Source organism: Pan paniscus, chromosome 6, assembly GCF_029289425.2.
Source record: "Pan paniscus chromosome 6, NHGRI_mPanPan1-v2.0_pri, whole genome shotgun sequence".
NCBI lineage: Eukaryota > Metazoa > Chordata > Mammalia > Primates > Hominidae > Pan > Pan paniscus.
Genome location: NC_073255.2, coordinates 41,431,929 through 41,456,624, shown reverse-complemented (window position 1 = coordinate 41,456,624; position 24,696 = coordinate 41,431,929). Strand labels below are relative to the sequence as shown.

General features: G+C 43.8%; 1 protein-coding gene and 1 long non-coding RNA gene across 5 annotated transcripts in view; one reads left to right on the top strand and one right to left on the bottom strand.

Moving 5' to 3' along the window:
• Nucleotides 1–24,696, top strand: part of AOAH (acyloxyacyl hydrolase) — a 225,556-nt gene that overhangs the window by 104,315 nt on the left and 96,545 nt on the right. For all 4 annotated transcript variants that reach the window (XM_034963944.3, XM_003814970.5, XM_034963943.3 and 1 more), the window contains 6 exons: nucleotides 1,303–1,373; nucleotides 10,145–10,205; nucleotides 11,601–11,671; nucleotides 12,548–12,596; nucleotides 15,031–15,079; nucleotides 16,893–16,987. In XM_034963944.3, the coding sequence (XP_034819835.1) occupies nucleotides 1,303–1,373; nucleotides 10,145–10,205; nucleotides 11,601–11,671; nucleotides 12,548–12,596; nucleotides 15,031–15,079; nucleotides 16,893–16,987 (396 nt within the window). The remainder of the gene's footprint in view (nucleotides 1–1,302; nucleotides 1,374–10,144; nucleotides 10,206–11,600; nucleotides 11,672–12,547; nucleotides 12,597–15,030; nucleotides 15,080–16,892; nucleotides 16,988–24,696) is intronic.
• LOC129398413 (uncharacterized) overlaps nucleotides 1–24,696 on the bottom strand; it is a 155,687-nt gene that overhangs the window by 38,073 nt on the left and 92,918 nt on the right. The window contains exons 2-3 of the long non-coding RNA XR_008626204.1: nucleotides 6,242–6,344; nucleotides 5,605–5,738 (exon numbers count right to left, since the gene is read on the bottom strand). This is a non-coding gene — a long non-coding RNA (uncharacterized LOC129398413). The remainder of the gene's footprint in view (nucleotides 1–5,604; nucleotides 5,739–6,241; nucleotides 6,345–24,696) is intronic.

Genomic DNA, 24,696 nt, shown 5'->3' with positions numbered 1-24,696 from the left:
ATCTCTGAAAGCTCCCAGGTGGCATCAATACTCCTCATCTGTGATCACACGTTGAGTGACACGGACCTAGAGCAGTGGTTGTCAAGCCTTAGTGGGCACCAGAATGACTTGGAGGGCAATGAAGACATAGGCTGCCACGACCCACCCCAGGGTTTTCAATTCAGCAGCCCTGAGGTGGGGATGTGGAAGGCAAGGATGTGCAGCATCTCTAGCAAGGCTGTGGCCCTCACTGAGTCACAAAGCCTCAGGCCGTCTCTCTTCCTCCCCACCTGCCTCTATCCCACCTCACTGCAGGGTCATCTGCATTCTGGCTCCAGGTTCCTAGAGACACGTGCTAGTGCCTTGGCCTCTGCAGACCCCACAGGGTGTGCCCGGAGCTGGGGCCTCCACCCATGCCCTCCACTCGACGGTGAGCTGAGGACAAGGACAGCCTCTTTGTTGTCTCCACATCTTACATGGAGTTGGGCCACCAGTCAGGATTATTTCTCCTCCTAGAAAGCTGGGCAGGCATCTCAAAAATCCTTAAGTACCTCATTTATATTCTGAAACGGTTGCTGATTCTCTCTTGCCAGGGTCAAATATCGCCAATGCCCATAACACTCCTCATAGCCATTCGAAGGACTCAGGGCTGGCAGGAATCCACTGTCTCTCTCCCTTCATTGATAAATGCTGGTGCCTAACTTTTCTACCCTATTGTCTTCTCTTTCTTTAAGTTGAGGAAAGCATTGTGGAAACTGCAATGTTTCTAAAAGCACTGCTTGGTAAAACGTCAGGGCTTTTAGTGTAGCCCACATCTGGAGCCTCATAGAAATCGCTGTCTAGAACCCCACAGCTCAAGAAGCACAAGGGGCTTGGTCTGTGCACCTCTCTCCTCTGCGGGGGAAGGGACCTTCCTTCCTCCCAGACCCCAGATTGGTCTCTCCCTTTAGTTTTTATTTCCATAATGAGATGGAATTATTTTGTTTGAAAATCTTCTTTATTTTTAAAGCACCTGGGTAGAGGAATGCTGTTGCTGGACCCTCCTGGAACAAGGTGGAGAGTGAGGGTGGCTGCGAAGCTGGGAAGAGCTGGCTGGAAGAGAAGGAGGGAAGGCTTCGGGCTGAGGAGCCCGATGGGCAAAGGCACAGGCAGTGGCATGGATATGGATGGTGGGGACAGGAACAAGAGGTAAATTTAGAGAGGTGAAATGGGCTGGATTCTAGAGGAAGGAGGATCCAGAAACCTCAAGTTCAGAGGGGCCCTTAGAAGGTGGGGAACCACTCCTTAAACTAAACAACTCTCTTTTTGTTTTTTTCTCCCCAGAAATATTCTAGAAGTGGTTCTGACATTTGTTCACTCCCGGTTTTGGCCAAGATCTGCCAGAAAATTAAATTGTATGTATACAATTTCTACTTTCCTGAGCACTAGCATGTAATAACGTCTTTGCTTGTCCCCCTTTTCTAATGACTAAAATGATCTTCACACTTAAAAGGCATCCCTGAAGGTGAGAGTGTTTCTTTCTCAAAACATTGCACAGAAACCAAAAGACAAATGAGCTCTGAAGAAAATCGTTTGGGAAATATACTGAATGCCAGCATCTTTGCATCTCAAAGCTGATCTGTTCCCCAGGCTAGAATGCAGCCCGCAGTGAGGCTCACTGCCGGCAAGTGCCTGCCAGCGAGGTGCCCACTGCACTACACCTGGAAACAGCCCCTCCCTGCATGTGAACTATGGACCAGGGTGGGCAACTGGGCATGGAGAAGACTCTGAGCATCTTTAGTGCAAGACACTCACAAGGCTGGACAGGGACTGTGTTTTCACAGCGCCCAAACTATTACATGAAAAATCTGGCTCAGATACATAGGAATAGGGTTGTGAATGCAGAGACACTGTCCAGAATTCCCACACACTCCTGTCCATATTCCAGCTCCACTTTGAGTCTGGGGTTATACTAGACATCATAGTAACTGCTGTTCAAAACATTAAAGGGTGAAACCATGTCTTGAGAGGGCATTGGACTCAGAGGCAAAATAGCATGGGGTCTACCCTCCACTAAGCTACTTCTTTTTTTTTTTTTTTTTTGAGATGGAGTGTCGCTCTTGTTGCCCAGGCTGGAGTGCAATGGCATGAACATGGCTCACTGCAACCTCTGCCTCCTATGGTCAAGCAATTCTCCTGCCTCAGCCACCCTAGTAGCTGGGATTACAGGCGCCTACCACCACGCCCAGCTAATTTTTTGTATTTTTAGTAGAGACAGGGTTTCACCACTTTGGCCAGGCTGGTCTTGAACTCCTGACCTCAAGTGATCCACCCACCTCAGCCTCCCAAAGTGCTGGGATTACAGGCGTGAGCCACCAAGCCCATCCCACTAAGCTACTTCTAATATGACCACTGCTGCTTTGCTGCTATCAGGTTTATGGGCGCTGTTCCAGGTGCCAGATGCTGAACTTTCGATACGTTTCCTCACTTAGTTGTCACAACAATAAAATGAGGTAAGGGTTATTATTATTCCCATTTCACAGAGAAAACAACTGAGCCTTAAAGAAGTAACTTCTGCTGGGCCACTGAGGACCCAAGATACACCCCCAGGTGCATTTGATCTCATGTGTTCTTTGGGAATATACATATTCTTGACTTCTTTGCAATGCTGCTTCTTGAGCTGACTTTGAGAACTTGGGCCACTTAATGTCTCTGAGCCTCTGAGCCTCAGCTTCCCCACATCTAAAATTAAAGTATAAACTAAATTATGCCTATGTCTCAGAATCATCATCTTGAAACGTTTTAAAATCCAGATTCCTTGGCCCCAAACCTGGTGGGGGAGTGCTGTGTTTTCCTGGAAATTTTCCAGGGAATTCTTAGGCCATTAGACCCCACACTTTGACTCCTGGGTGTCCATGTCCACCCCATTGCTCACCTTCTAGTACAGGTGCAAGACTGCGAATGCTACACATACAAGTGATGCTTTAATGACTCAGAATAATGTTCTTTAGCCGTGAGATATTTATTTAACCACACCATCTGCCCCAGCCCCTGCTTCTTTTACTCTTCCTCTCCCGCAGGAGCTCCTATTACTTTAGCCTGTGCTAGTTCAGCCTTGTGGATGGCTGAGAACACACAGAGGTGAGAGTTAGGCTGCACACCTGGACTGAGAAGCTATAGCTTCCTATGTCTGCGGTTACAAAACACCACAAACTGGGTGGCTTAGAACAACAGAAATTAATTCTCTCTCAGTTCTGGAGGTCAGAAGTCCAGAGCCAAAACGGCAGCAGGGCCACACTCCTTCTAAGATTCTAGTTGGATCCCTTCTGTCTCTCCCTAGCTTCCAATGGTGGCCGTGAGGCGTCGGCATACCTTGCCTTACAGCTGCATCGCTCCAGTCTCTGCTTCATCTTCATATTTGGCCATCTTCCCTGGGTGCCTGTCGTTTCCTTTTACAAGGACACCACTCATATTGGATGAGGGTCTGCCCTAATGCCCTCATCTTAACTTGATTACACTTGTAAAGACCCTGTTTCCAAATAAGGTCACATTCGCAGATACCAGGGGTTAGGACTTCATCATATTTTTCTCATGAACACAATTCAACCCCTAACAAAGACACTTTTCCTTGTTCTGCCATCCTTCATCTCACGAGCTTCATGAGTACTAAGTCCACTGAACATCTCTCATCTGTTGTAATAATATCCAGGGACAGGAGGAGGCTATGATTCAGACCCACATTTGGAGCCTCTTAGAGAGATCCAAGAGTTAAACAGTTAAAAACTCTTCCTAGCCAACCTTCTGGCATAAGCCCCTGCAAGCCAGCTATGTAAAGTGCCATTGCAGGTCCCAGAAGTGCTAGCAACACCCCTTTTCATGACTGGGGATGAATCCAGAGAGCATCAGGACATGGGGAGTAGGGGGCAGCTATCAGACATGAAAGAAGATGCTGGAAGACTGAGATGCAGCCAGCTCCCCAGGCCCCCAATCATGTCATCATGCCTAGCTCCCATTAAATCAAGACCGCTGCCCCCTCCTTGCTGAATGCATTATTGTATTTTCTGTGTTAGATGTGGGCCAGCAGGACGCAACAGGGTCAAAGTGACAACTCTTCAATTGAACCACCTTTGAAAAATTGAATTCAAGAGCATCAGTGGCCAGGGATTTTCTTGGTCCAATTTGAAAGGGAAAATTATTCTTTTATGAAAAAGCAAAAACTGTGTTTTCCTTCTTTCTAAAAAATCACTGTGTTTCAAGTGTCATATGCAGCAGGTCACAACTGGTTCAGTGCTTTACAACTTAAAAAGCACGTATACATATAAATGCAGTCTCATGTATTCTTCAAAGCCATCTGTGGTTCAGTAAAAATATTGATAACTAAAAGTTATCTGGTGCTGTCTATGCACCAAAAACTGTTGTAAATCCAACCATTTAAGGTCAGCACCATTATTTTCTCCTTTCTAAAGAGGTAAAATCATTTGTGCAAGGTCACAGATCCGGTAATGGATGAATCTGACCTTTGAATCCAACAGTTTGCTTTCCATTGACCCCTCAACTCTTAGCCCTACGCTTTAGAGGAACAAGTAGGTTTTAAATGCCTGACCCACTAGCACGGAGTCCTCACGTGGTAGAGACAAGACCTGCGTGTCTTCTGTGGCATATTCCTTTGATAAAATTCCCCCAGGAGAAATGCCTTACCTGCCCAGTGCCTCTCCCTGTCCTCTGTCCCATTCGGTCTAATGCTTTCAAAATTCATTTGAGGTGTCTCCACCCCAGGGACGCGTTCCAGCTCCCAGGTTACTTTCAGTCGCTTGCACAGCCCTCCTGGGTGCTCCTGGCTCCTCTTCAGTGCCCCCAGCTCCCTAGTGCCTGCTCCGCCTTATCCCATTCTTCAATCCCTGCTTCCTTGCTGGTCTCCCACATCACCCATAAGCTCCTGGAGAGCAGGGATCCCATTTCTTAGCAGGAGGAGCTCAATGAATAAATGAGGGAATACATGAAGGAAAAGCACCACTTTACCAGGAAAACAAATGTGTAGCTATCAGGCTATGACCATGGAGTGATCAAGTTTTTTGGTGTTCTGTTTTAATCAGGATACATAGTGCCTACACACTGTCTGTATTTTACTTCAACAGTGGTAAGTCAGGAGGATCCCCTCTTTTTAAAAATCTATTCTTTTTATTTAATGTCTATATGCAGAAACCCCCATATTATTTCACATAAATATGTGCAAACCATCCTGTCTCTTGTTGATTGTGTTAATTCAATGCTATTTTTTTTCCTTTTTAGCCTCCTCCTTCCCCATACCCTGCTCCTTCCACCCACATCGGTCCTGCCCCCACCTCCAAGCTGAGCCACGTCTATAGGCAGGTGTGCCCTTCCATGGCTTCTCTGTTCTCATTTCATTGGATAACACATCCACCCACATATGCAACCAACCCACGCCCGGCCCTCGAGAGCTACCTGAGTCGAGTCTCACATGTGAGGCAGGCACACATGGAGATTCATTCTCACCATTTTTCTTTTGTCATAATGCCCCAGTTTCATGAAATAATTTTAGGGAGTTTGAACTTGAATAGCTCAATACTGTGTCATTAATAACAATCAGCCACAGTTACAATTGCTCCCTGGATCAAGCCCACTCACCTGATATCTGGTGGCAGGCGGGTGTAGAGCAGGGGCAGCGAGTGACACCAGGCTGCATGGTCATTGAATAGAATGTCGTGTGGCCAGAAATCTGAACATCTGAAGAGGGGCCATGGATTGGGATGGGGATGTCTCTAGAAACCAAATCATGATGAGAGCAGACACCTGACTCCTGCTGCCCCACCCGAGGAGCCATCCGTGCAATCAGGGTTCCCACTGCACATAAAGTAAGAGCTCATGTGTTTTGTTTTGTTTTTTTCGAGTGCTTTCCATGTCTAAGAAATAGTTAATGATATTGATTCTACTTTACCAATGAGAAAACTGAGGCACAAAAAGATTAATTTGCATAAGGTCACCTGACAAGGAGACAGCAGAACTGGGATTCAAACCCAGAGAATCTAATTTCAGAACCCGGAGCTACGTTGAAAGAATTCCCATGGCTTTTCCTTCCCACTATGCTGTCCTCAGTCCAATTGCTTGCCTTGAAAATGCTGTCTCATCCTTTAGCTTTCACCTTAAGATCACTTCTTCTGCTATACAGAGTTAGAAATGTTTTTTTCCTCTCTACATGCACAACCCTCTTACAGCATTTTTCACCCAGGACTATAGTTATCTTTTGATGCATTAATTTCCTTACCCATGTCAAGCTCCTAAATTGCAGGAACTGTAGGAACTGTATCTTGTACTCATCTCTGGTATCTAATATGATTCCCAGCACACAGCAGGGACTCCCAAAATGCCTGTGGAATGAAGGAATGAATGAATGAACATTTCAACATACAGCTAGATATTTCTAAGGATACACAAGGTATCAAGTTCAGATGCAATTCTGCAGAAATAACTTTCAGTAAAAGAAGTCAACAATGTGTTATTCAAAACCTTGGAGTTGCCAGGCACATTGGCTCATGCCTGTAATCTCACCATTTTGGGAGACCAGAGTGGAACAACCACTTAAGGTCAGGAGCTAAAGACCAGCCTGGGCAACAGAGCAAGACCCCGTCTCTATAAAAACAAACACAAAAACAAACAAACAAGAAGCCTTGGAGCCAGATATGATTTGAAATTCAGGTTTTTTATATTCTAGTAAAGTAATAAATAATGCATATACCATAACCCACCTGCTATCCCTGGCACCTCTTGATCAATCACATTTATATTTCATAGTGAAATATATGAATTTTCACACTAAGTATGATAAAGTTTACGAATTGCCCTATATTAGTTCAGGTCAAGTTTTGCTACCAAATGAAGTTGTTGCTAAGTTGAAAAAAATTTTGATTAGCGGGCTGTGAAGAAGGGATTGTGGAGATTACACAAGTTGCAATTTATGCTACTTTGAGTACCCAGTCTACCCACTCATGTCTAGAATGCATGGCTTTGGTCAGTCACTTGGGGCCTTTAAAGTAAGCAGACAAAGGTTAATAAATCAGCTTTCCAATCTTAAAGACCACTCTTTGTTCCTTCTTTCAAGGACAAACTCTCACCCCCAAGATAACAAAGGTGGGAGGGGATAGCTTTGGCACATGCCCAAACGGGACCTTTCCTGCAGCTCCTTTTTCTTTCTCAGGCTGAAAATATGGCTGTTTGGGTCTACGTCATTTCTGTCTCTCTCTCTCTCTCTGTCTCTGTTGATCTGTCTGTCTTTGTCTCTTGCTCTTTCTTTATCTTTCTTTTCTCAACTAGAAAAATACACGCTGTCCAAGAGGCCAAATACATACATGGGGAAAACTGCCTAGTCTCACAGAAAATGTGACCTTCAAAGCCTTTTCCAAAACTTTTCTTAAGAGTCACAACTGATGTTGGATGACTGCAAGTCATTTGGTCCAAGCTTTTCCGCATTTCTTGACAGATGATTAAAGTGAGAGAAAACCATTCGTAGTTCAGAGTAGACAAGGGATGGGGTGGATCTAGAAACCCTGGAGCATCAGAGCAGGAAGGATCCCAAGGATGATCTTGCCCTAGCTTCTCTCCTGCATAAGGGAAAGCAGCGTCACAGCCTCTGAGCCCACTTGGGAAGCTTCATTCCCCTCCGCTCCCACCATGGGAAAATCAAGGTGTGGGTGATCATGGGGGTGGAATTTGGCTACAGCCCACACCTGAACTGTTCCTGGACAATCTTCCACCTTCCCCAAGGCTGGTTCTCACTTTTCCTGTAAGTGTGGATGTGTGGAGTCAGCAAGTAGAACCTTTCTAACTTCCTGCTGGTGGCTCTCTCTCTGGCCTTGTTCAACCCACGCCACCCCAAATGGAAGGGGGAGGTGAATTTCCTCTTTCGGACAGCAGACACTTATAATCACAGCTGCAAGCACTTTGTGAGGACCAATACTAGGGGCTTTTCATGTGGTTTCCCTTAATCCTCCCAATAAACCCTGTGAGGGAGCTGGCAGGAATCACATTTTACAGATTTAAAAATGAGGCTCAGGGAGGTTAAATAAACTTCTGAGAATTGCAGAGCTGGTGAGGAAGCAGTGGATGGAGCAGTGACTCCAACTGACTCCGGAGTCTTTACTGAACCACCATGCTCAACTCAGTATCTGGCAAGAGCACTTGAATTCAAAAGGATAATTCTTCTTGGGGACACTAAGAAGGAGCCTGCTGCCTTGTCCTTTCAGGGATCCAGCCTCCCCTGTCCCCCAGGGCAGGAATGTAGGAAGGACTAGTGATGAGACATCAGCTTGCAGCTCCCTCTTCATTGGGTCCACTAAGTGGCTATTGACTCCCCACACTCCCTACTTTTCCCTACCCTAACCAGCACTCACTCATCCCAGGGCCCTCCTCTCAGTGGTCCAGTCAGGAAACAGAGCTGTGCAAGGAGGATTTAATATAAGGTACCAGTTTAAGAAGTGCTAAAAAGGCTGAAACAGTAAAAAGAGGAAGGCAAGGCCACCCAGTTATGAGGACTGCAGGAGGCAACCAGCATCCCTAGGGGGACAGAAGAAGCAAAAGGGAGGAGTTGGTGTTCTCAGGCTTGGGAGGCCGCTCGCTGCGGGGTTGCTGGGGGCAAAACAAGAGGCCACGTGGGCCAGTCCTGGAGCCATGGATAAGGGGTCACCCATGGGTGCTGGGACCCTCAGGAGGGCCCACTGTGGCTAGAGGTAGAGTCACTGAAGGGAACATCCAGAGAGAGAAAGACAGAGCGGGAAACCAACTTCTCCGCTCCTCCTCCTGCTCTCTCTTGCCACCAGTGCCAGCTCCAGTTCCCAAGGGAACCTGGTAAGTGTATTTTGCAAAATTCCCAGCCCCAAAAGTATAGAGTAGAATACAGGCTATAGAGCCATAGAAGTTAATATAACCAGCACAGTGCCCTCCAGTGTTTGACCAAAGAGGCCTGTAAGCTGGACTTCTGTCCCATCCCAGAGTTCATAAGACAGGCTCCAGGCTGCCAGTTAGGCTCTGCATGGTCTTGGATTGCATTTATTTGCCTTGAGGTTCTCAGAACTGTTGAGATGCTCTTTATTCAAAAGACCATTTAGTGATTCCTATAAAAGGTTGTGTTACTCACTGTAAATTCTCGGCTCCAAAGAAAGCCTCATCTTGCCATTAATGGTGGAGGGTGTCCAGGTTCTTGGCATCTTGAACAAAGAATTGGATGAAATGCACAAAGGAAGGAAGGAATGAAGGGATTTATAGAAAATGGAAGTGCACTCCACAGTGTAGAAGCAGGCCTGAGAATAGGGGCTCAAAGGCCCTATTACAGAGTTTTTGTGAGTTTAAATATCCTCTACTTGGGGTATGCCCTGTGTAAATGAAGAGGATGAAGTAAAGTTACAAAGTCATTTACAGCGTATGCCCTATGGAGAGGATATTTCCTGTTATAGCTGAAGTGTGAATCGGCCTTATGTTTCCTGCCTCCAGACCCTATTTTCCTGCCTCATTGCCATATGACTGCATTATTCTGCTACTCTGTAAGTGATTTTCTAAACCCAAGGCAGTCTTTGACATTGAGAAGCTGGGAAAAGTCTGGTGGTGAGGATTCCACAGGGGAAATCCTCCCTCATGGGATGTCCATGGCTTTGGCATCAATTTATTTCGTCATCACATCAGGGTCCTTGGTTTCCAAGACTCATGAATGGGAGTGAAAGTTGCCAGCTAATATCAGCTAAATGGTCAAGATTCTCAGGATAAGTGATTGAAAAGAGTAAAATTTTAAGGAAAGATTTCTATAACAATGTGCAAAATGGCAAAAATTCAATTTGTAGCGCTGAGTTCATTGACTGAACTCAAAGTGCAGTCTCATATTTCCTGGGAATCTCAACATCAATACCCCTTGCCCTTTAAAATTTCACTTCAATTATTTCACTTCCTCATCCAGGCCAAGTTAATATCAGACAGAAAACAGTTCTGTTGGGTAAAGAGCAGAGATTGGCAAAGTTTTGCTGGCTCTGTCTGACACCACACAGGATCTTAATTTTCTGTTTAGAATGGCCCTCTGTGGCATAAACTCAACAGAGCTGTATCAGAAAATGTCTCTCTATTTGTTTTCACCAACACTGTTACTTTTTTTCTTAGCTCACCGATTGTTTTGTTTTCTTTTTCCTAGAGCTATAGAACAGTCTGTGCCATTCAAAGATGTGGATTCAGACAAATACAGCGTTTTCCCGGTAAGTATTGTTAGGAATAACCAGATGTTCACTAACATCACATTGCTTCCTACAAATTTCTTTCCTTTAATAAGACAAGACTGAATTTCATTTGAATGCATTATTAATTTGATGAACAACACATCATTTCACAATTTCTTTTCTTTTTTGAGACCAAGTCTCACTCTATTCCCCCAGACTGGAGTGCAGTGGCATGGTCTCCACTCACTGCAACCTCTGCCTACTGGTTTCAAGTGCTTCTCGTGCATCCCAAGTAGCTGGGATTACAGGCACGCACCACCACACCTCGGTAGTTTTTGTATTTTTAGTAAAGTCAGAGTTTCACCATGTTGGCCAGGCTGGTCTCAAACTCCTGACTTCAAGTGATCCGTCCACCTCGGCCTCCCAAAGTGCTGGGATTACAGGCATGAGCCACCGCACCCAGCCCATTTCATATTTTTTAAGGATTTTGTAGCATTGTGATGATACACAAGGCATTGAAGTAAATCTTAGGCCCAGACTGGTTTTGTTGCCATTCCCAGTTGGAAGTCTCCATGGGGGCTATGGTTGCCTTGAAAGGTTTTGTGAATTATTTTGGAACTTCTTAAATCTACTTTAACTTACTTTTTAACATGTGTGTGTGTGCATTTGATTCAGAACAGTTAAAATGACAGGGTATTCTCTGTGAAAACCAACAAGCAAGTAACATGTTACAAAGTCCCAAAAGTTTGGGAAATCTCAGATATTCTACTTGGGAATGGAGGAAATAAAAATATTATCTGGCATTATTATAACTCTTGATTCACATCACTGAGGTCAAATATTTAAACCTGCATAATTAACCGTTTGGCTAGAGACTTTTAAATTATCCAATGAAATTAATCATTTGGCCAAATAAGCCAATTGTTTTACAGCCTGAGAGGACTGATGGTTAATAGAGGGTTTTTGGGAAGTTGGATGGGTCTGCTGTTTCTGGAGGTGCTTGTAGACACACATACATGAGCAAACACATATTCCCACAAACACATGTGTGTACATGCACACACATCTACAATATGAATACACATAAACACACACATGCATATACACGTGCCCCCATACATACACATTCACATTCACACAATGCACCCCCACACATGCACATACAAGCATGCACTTAATGTCACACACACACATACATTCACATATGCACACACCCTACCACCTGTTATTGGCCCTAGTGTTATATTACATGTCACTCACACAGCATGTCTTATCATATTAATCTTAATTTCCTTAGTGCTCTTTAGTGATCCTAGATTGAATCTGAATTAAAAACTGTCGATGTCAATGCCATTCAGACAACTCCGATTAGCCTTCCTCATGGATAATATCAAAGCAGGCTGAACCCCTCCTGTGTGTGCTCTTCAATTTCAGACACTGCGGGGCTATCACTGGCGGGGGAGAGACTGTAATGACAGCGACGAGTCAGTGTACCCAGGTAGAAGGTAACTATTTCTGCTGGTTGCTGATTTTTAAAATTATCTTCAGAAAAGGAAGCAGGAGACACATTTCCTTCCCCCAGCCTAGGGGATTCCCACTTACAGAGAGAAGAGATTTTCATGTTCCAATTGAAGTAAAGCTCAGTGAAAAAAGACCAGCATTCATTCGTTCATTTGTCCGAGAAATGCTTATCAGGGACCTACAATTTGCCAAGTACTTTGCATCATGCTGGGTGGTAAACAAAACAGAAATATGCCTCCTCTTCTGGAGCTTACAGTCAAGTGGGAAAAACAATCAAGTGAACAGATTATCTTATTGTAGACACTTATCCAGCCTTCTGTATCCGTTCTCCATGCAGAATTGGGCCCAGAAATAGTGGCCTCTCCCTCTGGGAGTAAGGAGGAGCCTCTAATGAATGGAAAACATGTCATACATTAGCCCTGGGCTGAGGTTCAATTGCATCTCTGGTATCAAAAAACAGATATGCTAGCCCTCGCCTTTGTTGTGACTATAGTGTCAAAGCATTAAATAAACCAGTTATTTGGGCATTTAGGGGCACAATGGGATGCAGATTTGTTCATTATGTTCATCGGCACCATTCCACAACAATGCGGTCCATGAATATAGTCAATGATGAAAAAGACAGGATTTGGTCCGGAGCTTCCGGCAAATATCCCAAACCAAGGTTAAAGCAAGGAAGCTGAATGGAGGCTTCTGATGTCACAACACGCAATGGGATGTGATGCTATTCCATGAAGAATGCTGTTGTCTCTCCATGGCACTTCGTGTAGCATTCATTCATTCATTCATTCATGCATGAAACTGACATCCACTGAGAGACAAGCATATGTCAAAGACCAATGTTAATGTTTTTTTCTTAGGCCGAACAACTGGGATGTCCATCAGGATTCAAACTGTAATGGCATTTGGGTAAGCAACTAAATTCAGTTTGAACCCCATTCTCCTTTGTTCCTCCCTCCCCTAAAGCTCATCACATATCTGCTTTAGTTAGATCCAGGGAAGACTATGACAGCCTAAAGAAACTCTTTTCCTGATGCTTAGAAGAGGGGTATAGAATCCTGATGATGCATGAAGAGTGTCAATGATGTCATGAGAGTTGAGGCTTTCTCAGTCATGGCCCCTTTAAGCCTTGCTTAAGGTCACCCACATCTAATCCCTTTATACTGTTTTGAACAGTGTGAAATTAAATGAAGAGTGGTGTTAACAAAGTTTTACAGCAACCCACACAGCTGTTGGAGCAAACCACATGCTGTCCTTATTTTGTTGCAGCCATTTTTTTTTTCTGTTTCTTAAGCCTAGCCAGGCAGAGCAGAAATTACTCAGTATTTACCCGACCACTCACACCTTGAGGCATTTAATGCTGGTGTCCTAGTTTCCTATGAATAATGGATTTGCAGCTCCCGGAGAAAGAAAAGGGAAGAAAAGAGGAAAGCCAAACTAACACAGCAACAGACTCAAGTTTATGGGGTGTTAAGCTTACAAGATTTGAGGGTTCCTCATGAAAAAAAGAATATCCACTTAAAAATACAAAATCAAATAGGAAAATGAATAATTTTTAAAACAATCACAGAAATCTTAACAAATTCCTGGAGTCTCAGAAATTCAGTTCCCTTTCTTTTGAGATCTCATTTCTGGTTTACCAGAACTGTTTACATGGAAACATGTCCTGGCCTCCCCTCTCCACCTAGAATACTCTGTTACTCCCAGTCACTCCCAGTACTCACATGGGCAGGGGCTGTGATGGGCCCTGAAGCTTAAGATTCCCTAACTTCAAGATATTATGTTGGTGCAAAAGTAATTGCAGTTTTTGTAATTAACGGCAAAAACTGCAATTATTTTCACACCTACCTAAATAAATTGTCTAAATTGCCTCTAAAGAGTTGCTTAATTTATCTGCTTCAATGAAGAAGAAAAAGTTTCTGTAAATATTTTCCTCTCTTCAGGACACTCATAGTCCAGGCTTGCACCAACAGTCACCTACTGTATGCTTTCCAGTCCCATGGCCTCTAGGATATGGAAAGCATGAGAGACAGCTGTGCCCCAGCCCACGCCACCTACCCTATCCGCTAGTCACTCTGCCTTTTCATGGAGAATAAGAAGACATCTCCCCTAGAGCTTAAGGTGACAAGATCCCCAAGTCAGCTCTTGTTCTGAAAAACCCAGGTTTAGTTGTCATGTTGGAGGACAAAGGAGACTAATCAATGTGTGATGCCCTGTCTTCGTTCCATGGTCCCACCCAGGCCTCAGATATGGTGTGTCACCCATATAAGGAGGAAGGCCAAGTGAGAGACTGTACTAGATCAATGGAAATCCACCATGAGCTCAGGGAGGCAAGATGCAGAGCTCATCATCAGTGATGGGAGAAGGACATATCACTTTCATACCTATCCCCTTCCACAGAGGAAACACCACTCACAGAACCACAACATCATAAACTCAGAGGGAGTCTTACCATGAAGTCCAATCTTGCCCATACTGTGTCCCAGGGACCCCAGGGTTCAGTGTGATGTTAATAGGTTCTTTCATGTTTTAATAGGCATGGGGAGCTCTCAAGACTGGAGAGTGAGCACGCTCTTGTTAACACATCTCTGATCAGCAAGTGCTTTCATCTTGGAATACTATGAATAATCCTTCCAAGGACTAGCAGCTCCACTAAGGGGTAGCTTTAAGTTTAGGTTTTAGGATGTCCCAACTGTGCCAATTCAGTCCCATTCGCAGGCCCAATGTTACTTCCAGGTTTCTTAATCTGGGCACTATTGATGTTTGGGTTGGATAATTCTTTGTTGTTGGAGCTGTCTTGCAAACTGGAGGATATTTAGCAGTATCCCTGACCTCTATCCACTAGATGCCAGTAGCACCCCCAGCAAAAAATGTCTCCAGACATTGCCAATGTCCTCAGGGGGTAAAGGAATGTGCAAAATGGACCCCTTGAGAATTGCTTCTTTAGAAGCATCAATCTTAGGTACTGAAGATGTCAGGACACTTAGACCTCCAGCTCAGAGACTGCAGAATCCGCCCAGACCCTGTGTCCAGTCACTCAGTGGACCCTCCATGCTCTGAGGGGTGAGACCCCTGGTCCAGGCACCTCTCCCAGAACCCTACCCAGCATCTCCCTGAATGAAAAGGTTCAGTGTCTGGCTCTCTTTACTCCCACCCTCAGTTCCTCCCAAACCCGACTCGCTCGCACAGGGCGTTGCTATGTTGAATTAGGGGCTTAAGAAACTTTAAAGGGTTTTATCTACTCATTTGCCTTTGTGCTTTTAAAGCCATTTAGGAGAGCTTTAGTATATGTATCTCATAAATTTAAAACCAAACTGCTAATCACATCGTTTCTTTTTTTAAGGGTGTTGATCCAAAAGATGGAGTTCCATATGAGAAGAAATTCTGTGAAGGTATGAATTGTGGATGTCATTGTGGTTATAACGATAGATATTCTTTTCTAGTTTGAGTCAAATTGAAGTGAGCAGACCACCTAAGTCAGAACATGCTTGATGCTAGGATTTACTCTATGCTGACCAACTTACATTTATTTTCATGACAGATCAGAAAAAATAAAGTATCTAAAAGGTTCAGAAAAGGAGGAAAGAGGGCAGAATCTTAAAAAAGCAAAACAATTTGTTTAATTGACTCTTTTACTTGACGATTAGGTTGCAAAATGGATAAAAGAGCAATGGAAATCCAGCACTTTTCCAAATAAGAAAATAGGCAGCAATCATAACTGAAGTTTTTAATCTTTTGCATTTTCCTCTAATTACACTACAAGGTCAGACACCCGGACTTCTACTGGTGGGATGAGTCTCTGTGTCCACTAGGCTAAAGATGCATATCTGAATGTCTGAATGACTTCAGAGAGACTGCCAGACTATAACTTGTGAGGGATTCCCAAAAATAGCTGGGCAAAAGCTCTGTGCTCTAAGTGCCCAGATGGCACAAACATCTGGGCCACCAGTTCCATTGGGGAAACCTCACCACCCCACACATTACTGAAAATATGCTCCTGGTGATGCCAACGCTTGATGGTAACATCACTGTTTTATATTTAGGCAATGCTTCTCTCCCCACTTTCACAATCACCTCATTCATTCATTCATTCATTCAACAGGTATTTTCTGAACAAGTCCAATTCTAACCAAGGGTTATACTTGGCTCTGAGTTTTCTTGGACAAAAAGTATATAGTCTTTGCTGTGTATCAACTTAAAGCCTAATTGTCTTTAAGCCCTCAGAGGGCAGGAAGAGGAATAGAAAATGTAAAGGCTCATTACATATTTATGCAGTTTAGGAATATTTGTTGGATGAATAAAGAATGAATGAACAACTAAACCAATGAATGAAATATATGCAGATCTAGGTATAACCCTGGTGCAAAGCCTCTTAGATTCCCCACATCCTACTCTCTCTGTGCCCTCCAAGATGTCCTGGGCCTTCTCAGTCCCCATTTCTGTGGCCAAATAGTGGTTTCCATGAAGCCCAGCCTGGGGAGCCACTGCAGTGAGACTAGGCCACCCTCTTGCATGACTTGAGGAGTTTAGAAGTGGAAAAAGGAGGTGCCTCTCTGCCTCTGGGAGGCATGAATTGAGTCTTTCAGGATCTTAAGGAATTTGGAAGAATGAGTTCACAGGTGACTGATTCGTGTGGATGGGCCTCAGAGTCAGATGAAGTGATTGTGAACCCCCAAACAAACAGGGCTGCACGCAGACCTTTCTATCTCCGTCTCTCCATTAATCAGTCAGAATCATCTATCCAGTGTTTTTGCCTGTATGGATTAAAGGCTTTAAAAGACCATAACATCCTTGAAAAATCAAAATTGCTCCATAAGATCATTAACCCTTAAAGTGAATTGTAATGGACGTTGGTGTGTTTTCAAGAAAGCAATTTCCAGAACCAAAATTTGGGTATATTTCTGATTTCGGATAAAGCTTTGATTCACTTATTCATCCATCATTCACTCAAGATGTTTTTTGCTGAGCTGGGAAACACACCTGCATCTCTACATCTTAGCTAGCGGCTCCAATGGCCTGGAAATCTCATTCAGCTCCGAAATGCTATGCCCCTCACTCTCAAACATGCGAAAAGTGGTAATGCATTACTGTGAAAATGCTCAGTGCCTGGAATACACACTAGGGTATCCGCTCTTATAACTATCCAGCCTGGAGGTTCCAAACTACTTGAGTGCATAAATAATGTGAATAAATTGTGCTGCCTAGGTTCACAGCCCAGGGGAATCATTTTGCTGGGAGACTCAGCTGGGGCTCATTTTCACATCTCTCCTGAATGGATCACAGCGTCGCAGATGTCTTTGGTAAGTAATTTTGGCAGTAATCATTCCAGATGTGCTGGCCTTTGTTTTTGTTTCCTCTTGCTCTCTCTAAATGGGATGCCAACTCCACACAGGTGCAAATTTCCCTCTTTAGCAAAATCTGCCATGAAAGGCATATCCACAGTCATTTCAGTCCTAGACAAATGGCAAAAGGTTCCTTCTACTCACCTCCCCAGCCTCAGCCCAGCTGCTGCCAGGAACCCTGAAGGCAGCAGTGGGGAGTCAAGAAGGTGGAGAATGCACAGAAAGGACAAAGCCCACCGGGCTGGCTTCCGTGGAGGTCAGGATGAGGCACTCTGGGGCCTGTCCAGCTTGTTTTTCATCTGAGCAAGCAAGAAGCTCTGGGCAGAGCAGGCTGCTCGGCTCCTGATGGCCTCTGCTGTGCTCCACGGAAGGCGTCATGGGACAGACAAGCCCACCATCCATTCCCAAAGAGTGATGAGACTGTCTGGGAGGGTTTTTTAATAAAAAAAAAAAAAAAAAAAAAAAGAAGAGGGCCACAAGGCAAAATTGCAAACAATGACAGACTCAGAGAAGGCAAAGAAAGGGGAAGGAAACCAACATTTATTGACTCTATATCAGGTGTCAGGCACTATAAGAGAGATTTGTATGCATTACTCAGATGAATGACACCTAAATATGGGGTAGACATATAATGGCAACCCTGTATATTACCAGTTCATCACCTGAGCACACACCTGCTGCATTATCAGGAGGGCCATTATCTTCCTCTCAAATTGTGCGAACACCTGGGGAAATTGTGTGGCAAAGGGTGGGAGCTGGAGGGTGCAGGGAAGGGCAGTCTGAATGCCACACACACAAGCAGGGGGTTCAGTGGTATCAGATGGGTCACCTGCAGCTGGGGCTTCCTGTGGCCATAAGTTATCTTGAGGAAATGTAACAAAACCTGTGCCTAGGGATAGCTACATACTTGGCAGGGCTCAGTGCAAAATAAAAGTACAGGTGCCCTCAGCAAACCTTGTTCAAAAGTTCCGTTAAAGGTGCTAAAATATAAAGCACTTTTCTTTGGCAGTCTCCCTCAATATGTCATGGTATTTTCTTATTTGCTATTTAATGTCATTCTAAAAAAATAATTAAATTTTTAAATTATTGACACAAATGTTATGTTCATCGTCACATTATGCAATGCCAGTTTTACATGCCACTGTAACAGCACTGAACTCCTATGCAGGTGGAATCACTGAAATTACACAATTCTTATGTAGTAGCTTGTCCCTGGAGGGTGCTTTCAGCTGCCCAGAAGACAGAAAAGGCAAGCCAGACTCGGGAAGTTTGGAAGGAGGAATAGAGGCTTCCCAGGAGCACAAGGCCACCAGACTGAACACTTCCTCAGGCCAGGAGATGCTTAGGGCAATTACAGACCCTCCCAGGCACTGAGGCTTCCATCCTGAAACACTCAGGCCTGAGCGCTGCTGGGTTCCTCCTCCTGCCAGTGTTCCATGGGTCCCCAGGTAAGCCAGGAATCTCTCCTTCCCAGGGCCTGTCTCCCCAGTCCACAGCAGTCAGGTGACCCCCAAAAGTCTTCAAACCTCTGTGCTGGAACATGCTAATTATTTGGATGGGTAATGAGTTTGCCTCCTCTGCCCACCAGATGCCAGCACTGCCGGCTAGGGCAGGTGACAGCTGCCACCATGCCCAACCCCAATCCTCCTCTTGCCTGTGCCCAGATTCCCAAAAGGACCAAAGGGCAACATTGGAACACAGGCCTCCCTCATTGACACCATTTAGTTGCCACCTTGTTGGAGGGTGCAGCAGTCGCAGGGCAAGAAGGAGAAGACAGGCTGGGGAGTGAATGGCCAGGAACCCATCTTGAGAGGTGGCAGGAGACAGGATCCAGAGTCGACCCCGTTTCCAGTCCCCTCGGTCACACATGCTCAGTTGGCCCACTGGATTTCACTCACATAACACAAATTCAAAAATAAGATAGTTAAGAAGTTCAAGGTGGGGCAGCAGAGCATTAAACCCAGTGCAGGGCCCTTTCTAAGTGAAGGACCTCGTGGGACCCACTGGTTGCACACACATAAAGCCCTGCCCGGGTCTGACGCACTGCACAGGGAATAGCAGCTCACAGCCATTACTTCTGGATGGACCTATCAAACAACACAATAAAAAATGTGGGGCAGTGCCACAACAGACTCATCCCAAGAGCCACCATGTCCATTAGAGAAGGGGGTGGTGCCCCTGCCCTCGAGAAAGAGACATAGGCATGGTGGGGAAGCCCTGTCATACAGCCACCTATGGATGTGCTTCCCTCTTCCCTCTCCCAGAAAACTGAAACTGATCCAGAGAAATTAACCCGCAGAAATTATCATTTTTTCCTTGACCTCCTCTTCCTAGATTAAATAAATTAAACATGAACTCAAACAGTCTCTGGTTGAACCTCTCCCAAGCCCCCACACTGGGCAAGCATAGATCTCCCTCTGTAAAGATGAGCAAGTGGGGAAACACATCCGGATACATATGAAAACTGCTCAAGAATACAAATGAAGAGCGCTGTTTTGAAAAACGCTTATGGGAGGAAAGGGAGTGACATTTTGCAAAATGTTAACTTCAGGTTCTCAACAATAATTGAGAGGAAATTGCACACATGAAAAAGAAGAACTCAGAAATCAGGGAAGACTGCCTTAAGGTGAAAAAACTACCTGATCTAAAAATACAGTGGCAATACTGACTTGCAAGTTGGATGGTGCAGAAAACAGGAGAGCAAAGTGGTCAGGCAGCTGGGGAAATTCTGGAACTCAGGAGAAAGGCTAGATGTGAAAATCAAGAGGGAAGAGAGGAGAGGCATGCAGGAAAGGTCCTGGCAATTGAATAGAAACTGCAGAAAAAGAAAAGACATCAGGCAGAGAGGAAGCTGTGGCTAAATAAGTAATACAAGATAATTTTCTTGAGTTGGGGAAATCCGTCTTCAGCCCACAACCCCCACTACGTGCCAGGCCAGGGTATAAAATGGACTCTCTGTGTTTCCTGCTTTTCCTTATTTATTCCAAGGATAAAGAAAAATCTTGGAATCATCCTGCCCAACAAACCAACAACAAGGGAAGATACTAGGAGGGAAAATCCATCTGGCATCAGACTTATCACTAAACACTAAATTTCAGGGAAAAGCGGAACAGCCTCTCTACAGAATTTTAAGAAGGAAAAATTGTGTTGAAAGTGCTGTATGCCAAGCTATTGTTCTCACATGAGGACTACAGAAGCTTATTCTCAGTCATTCAAAGACTCAGAAAACATACCAGACATATGCCTTCCCAGAAAAAAAATTATTTTAAGAAATACTCCAGTCTCTCTAAGCATAATATTGTAAAAGGAAGCACACAAAAAAAACTAGATATAATTACATACAATTTTCAAATGTGTACAATGTCAAAAAAATTCACAAAATTAAAAGACAAATGTAAAAGTAGAACAATACTTACAAAATATAAGGCAAGATTTAAATCCTCTAATTAACAGAGTTTCTACGTAGCAATAAGAAAAAAATCTAATTTTTAATGATGAAGAACATAACCAGTAAATATAAAAGTTTCATTTTCAGCAGTAAGAAACAAATTAAGATAACAATGCAATTCATTTATCATTGTCAAACAAACAAAGGTTAAAAGTGATAAAGACCCAGTTTTAGCAAAAATATGGTGAAATAGACATGTTAATTCACCAACAAGAGATGAAGTTACTAGAACTTCTCTGAAAGGCAATCTGGCAACATGTATAAGGCAACATTAAAATATTTGTGATTTTTAACTAAAAATTTCACATCTGCAAATTTCACATCTGTAATTTCACATCTGCAAATTTACCTTTTAAAATGATCAATTATCTGCTCAAGAATATATGTACAGGAATATTCATCACAGAGGTATTTATTTATAAGAGCAAAAATGAGGAAAGAAACTAAAAATAAAAAATATGGGATGTAAAAATATACTATATTTGTACAATGAAATTTTGTGCAACCAGTTAATACACATATTAATAGACATATTTATGGGCAAGAAATATGTTTATGATAATCGGTTAAGCAATAAAAGCAGGTTACAAAATAGTATGTATGAGCCAATTTTGTGAATATATGTGTGTCTGTGTGCAAACAAAAAAATAATTGGAAAGTTGTAGGTCAGCATGTTACCTACCACTGGCTATCTTTGGATGGTAGAATTATAGGTAACTTTTTTTTTCTCATTTTTCTTCACTGAATTTGTATTATGTGTGTACCAAATATCGTGGTTCAAGATTTTGGAGATTTGTTTGTTCTATTTGTTTTAAGCAAATAGCTAAGGAAACCAGTTAAGGAAAACCAATGCATTTTTTAATTTAATCTTTGCAAAAGCCCTCTAAGGTAAGTGTTATTACAACACAGCCTCACTTTACAGATTCTCAGAGAGGTTGTGTGGACTGCCCAAGGTCATACAACTAACAGGTGGTGGAATGACTGCCTGTCAGCGTAATCCTGAACAAGCCGCTTAACCAGAGACTCTGTAAATGATGATAGTAACAGTGTCAGGAAGGGCCGTGTGCTTCAATGAGCTAAGGGCTATGAAAATGTTGCGGACCAGTATGTTGAATTCCAACCAGACAAAGTAGACTGACACACAGCTCTGGCAGTGCAGTGGTGATCGTTAATGAGATTGCCTGAAATCCTTGTACTTGTCCTCCCTGTTCCTGCTCCTGGCCTCAGAGGCTGAGGAAAGGAGTGTCTTCGTAACCTGGGGCCCACACTTTCTCCGGGAGGACAGTGGCTCACTCTGCAGTGTGCTAATTCTCCAGGAAAAAGAGGGGCCCACCCAGTAGACATTTTAAGAAAATCACTCCAGCAAGCCCAGCAGCCAGCCCCATCCTAGAGACTTAACAAGTAAAATTTAGATTGTAATCGTTTTCATCTGCTGTTTGCAGCAATGAACTGATTCAAGTGCTGTCGAACAGCATTTGTTGGTATTGGTTTGGGTTACTCCCCACTCCCACGTTTTGGCAGTAAATTGTTTTGAGAAATGCCTGTGAGAATGGGCTGATGAGAAACCCAAATCAGGCATAACAGTTCATTGGAATTCACGAGTCTTATCAAGATGGTAATAACACTACAGGTAGGAGGAACAACACTACAGTTTCAGCGTCATTTTGTCAGCTGTTTTAAGCCTCTCGTGTTCCGGGGTTATTAAAATCTCTCTAGATTAACATTCCTCTCCAAGCTAAAAATTGGCCCAGCCACTCTCAGCCTGGCCACTTGGTAAGAATAGGAGACGGGACAAGAATAAGAGATCTATTTTGCTCAGGATGTTGATACTGAAAATGAAGCTTTATCACCAAGTTATTGTCAAAATAATAACCACCAACCACTCCAAATCTCCAGTGACTTAAAACAATCATCATTTCTTCTCACCCGTGCGTCCGGGGTGGTCTGGGATCAGCTGTTTTCAACTGAGCTATGTTGGTCTTGGTGCCAAGCTTCAGGCTGGGCCCAGGTGTGTGCCATGTGTCTCTCATTTTTCTTGGCTGGGCAATCTATCCAGAGCGTCTTCTTGTCATGGTGATGTCAAAGTGCAACAAGGCAATCTGTGCCCTGTCCACCATCAACCCAACAAGCCAAAGCCAGTCATGTGACCACAATCAAGATATTGGGGAAGGAGGCATGACTGCCCAGAGTGGGAGAAGGAAGAGAGTGAATATGCTTTATTGTTTTTATCTAATTATATATGTTAAATATATGATTGAGAAAATGTGAAAATACAGAAATTATTTGGAAATTATTAAAATTCCTCCTTAATACTACCACCCAGAGAGAGTCACCTTAACATTTTGGAGTATCAGGCTTGTTTTGAGATATTCTTTAATATTCTTTTTTTAGAAAAAGTGATAAAGCCAATAATAGAGCTAATTTTAAGAAGTAAAAAATAACCCCACTATCTTAAATTTTTCACAGTATTTTTGCCCTCTTTCCAGCACTCCCCCTCATCTGCATATATGTATATTATATATACACACGTCATGCTGTTACAAGAAGAGCAAGTTTGCAATTGGCAGTTCTCCTTTTATTCAATTCATAAGTATTTTCCTCATTACGACTTTGTTTTTATACTCATTATATTTATTGCTGCTCTGTAATGACCTTTCCAGGGGCCATGCAATAATCTACTAAACCACCCACCTACAGCAGGATGTTAAACTGATTCTTTTTTTTTTTTTTTTTTTTTTTTTTTTTTTACTATTATGGAGCATTCTCCTTTAAAAAAAAAAAGAAAAGAAAAAAAGAAAAAACCTTCCAATTTTTAAAAACTATTATCTACAGAATCTCTTCATTTGTGCAAGGAGTCAGCCTAGGTAAGAATACCAGGCTTAGCCAATACCCATGAGGTGTGTTGAGCTCAGACACCTTGGTGTTTCCATTGTCTGGTTTTTCGTGCTTGTGGCAAGTGTAAACAAAATGTCAGTTCTAATTTAGGCAAAAATTCTAGAGTCACATCTCTGCAGGCCCAGCAGCACAGCACTGTTCATGCAACAATTAATTTAACAAATGCTAGCCAGGTCTACTATGTGCCAAGCCCTGTGATCGGATGACAATGGGGAAAAGGATGGAAAGATCCCTGGTGCCCATAGAGCTTAAAACCCCATGGGGCAATGCGGACGAACAAGTAGCAGTTCTAGAGCCATTAGTGCTGTAATGTGCACACGCTCCCCCGCAAACTGGAGGAAAGGCTGCCTGAAGGGAGAGACACTGTGTTCAAAGCAGGGGAACAGAGCTGGAGGTAGTCAGGTCCCAGTCAACCTAGGAAGGTGTGCCCTAGCAGAGGAAAGAGTACGTGCAAAGGCTTGAAAGCAAGAGGGTCCAGCCTTCTGAGGAGGAGCTCAGTGCAGCTGAACTAAAGCTCATCCAGCACCAGGTGGGACAGTGAGACAAGAGCCTAGAGAGGTGCATGGGAGGCGGATCTCAAAGGGCTGGAGTTTATCCTGAAGGCAAGCAGGAGCCATTGAAGGCTTTTAAACTGAGAAAGGGGCAGATTTGAATTCTAGAACATTTACTCTGATTTCAGTGGGCAGGATGGATTTATTTGGTTTAGGGGGAGAGAGGGGATCAGGCAGCAAGACCAGCTAGGAAAATTCTAGTTGTAATTCCAGTAAAAGTGTGCTAAGCTAGAAAAGTACAGTGGGGAAGAAACAAGATGAACAAACTCAGAAGTCTGGAATCAACAGTGGACGATGCACCCTTCCCATCCCGTATACTTTATGAGGGTTCCTCAAGATGCCACCCCACCCCAGCCAGATGACTCACCAGGTTGGGGTTGACCTTGGGCTGTCCTCTAGCATCCTTGCCTCTGGGGGAGACTGCCTAGAGCTCATTGCCAATTGCAGGTCTTCCCACAGGGTCTCAGCCAGCCTTTAGAGACTACTAAAGAGCCATCCCTGTTAGGAAACTTCTGTTGCTTTTTGTCTCTTTGTACCAGACCCCCCCCTCCAACCAGCTCCTAATATTAATAGTTATGTTGAGCATATAATTTATTGTCCAAACTGGACACTTTGAGAGAAGAGGGATCGCTACCATAATTACGCCATGACAACAGGCATTAACCTGGACTGGCTCAGACAAGTCTGGATGTCTGGCCACCCTACTGATAGCCACATGCCAAGCTCACTCCACAGTCATGACAGTGCCCAGTGGAGAATCTCAAGCCCCTAAC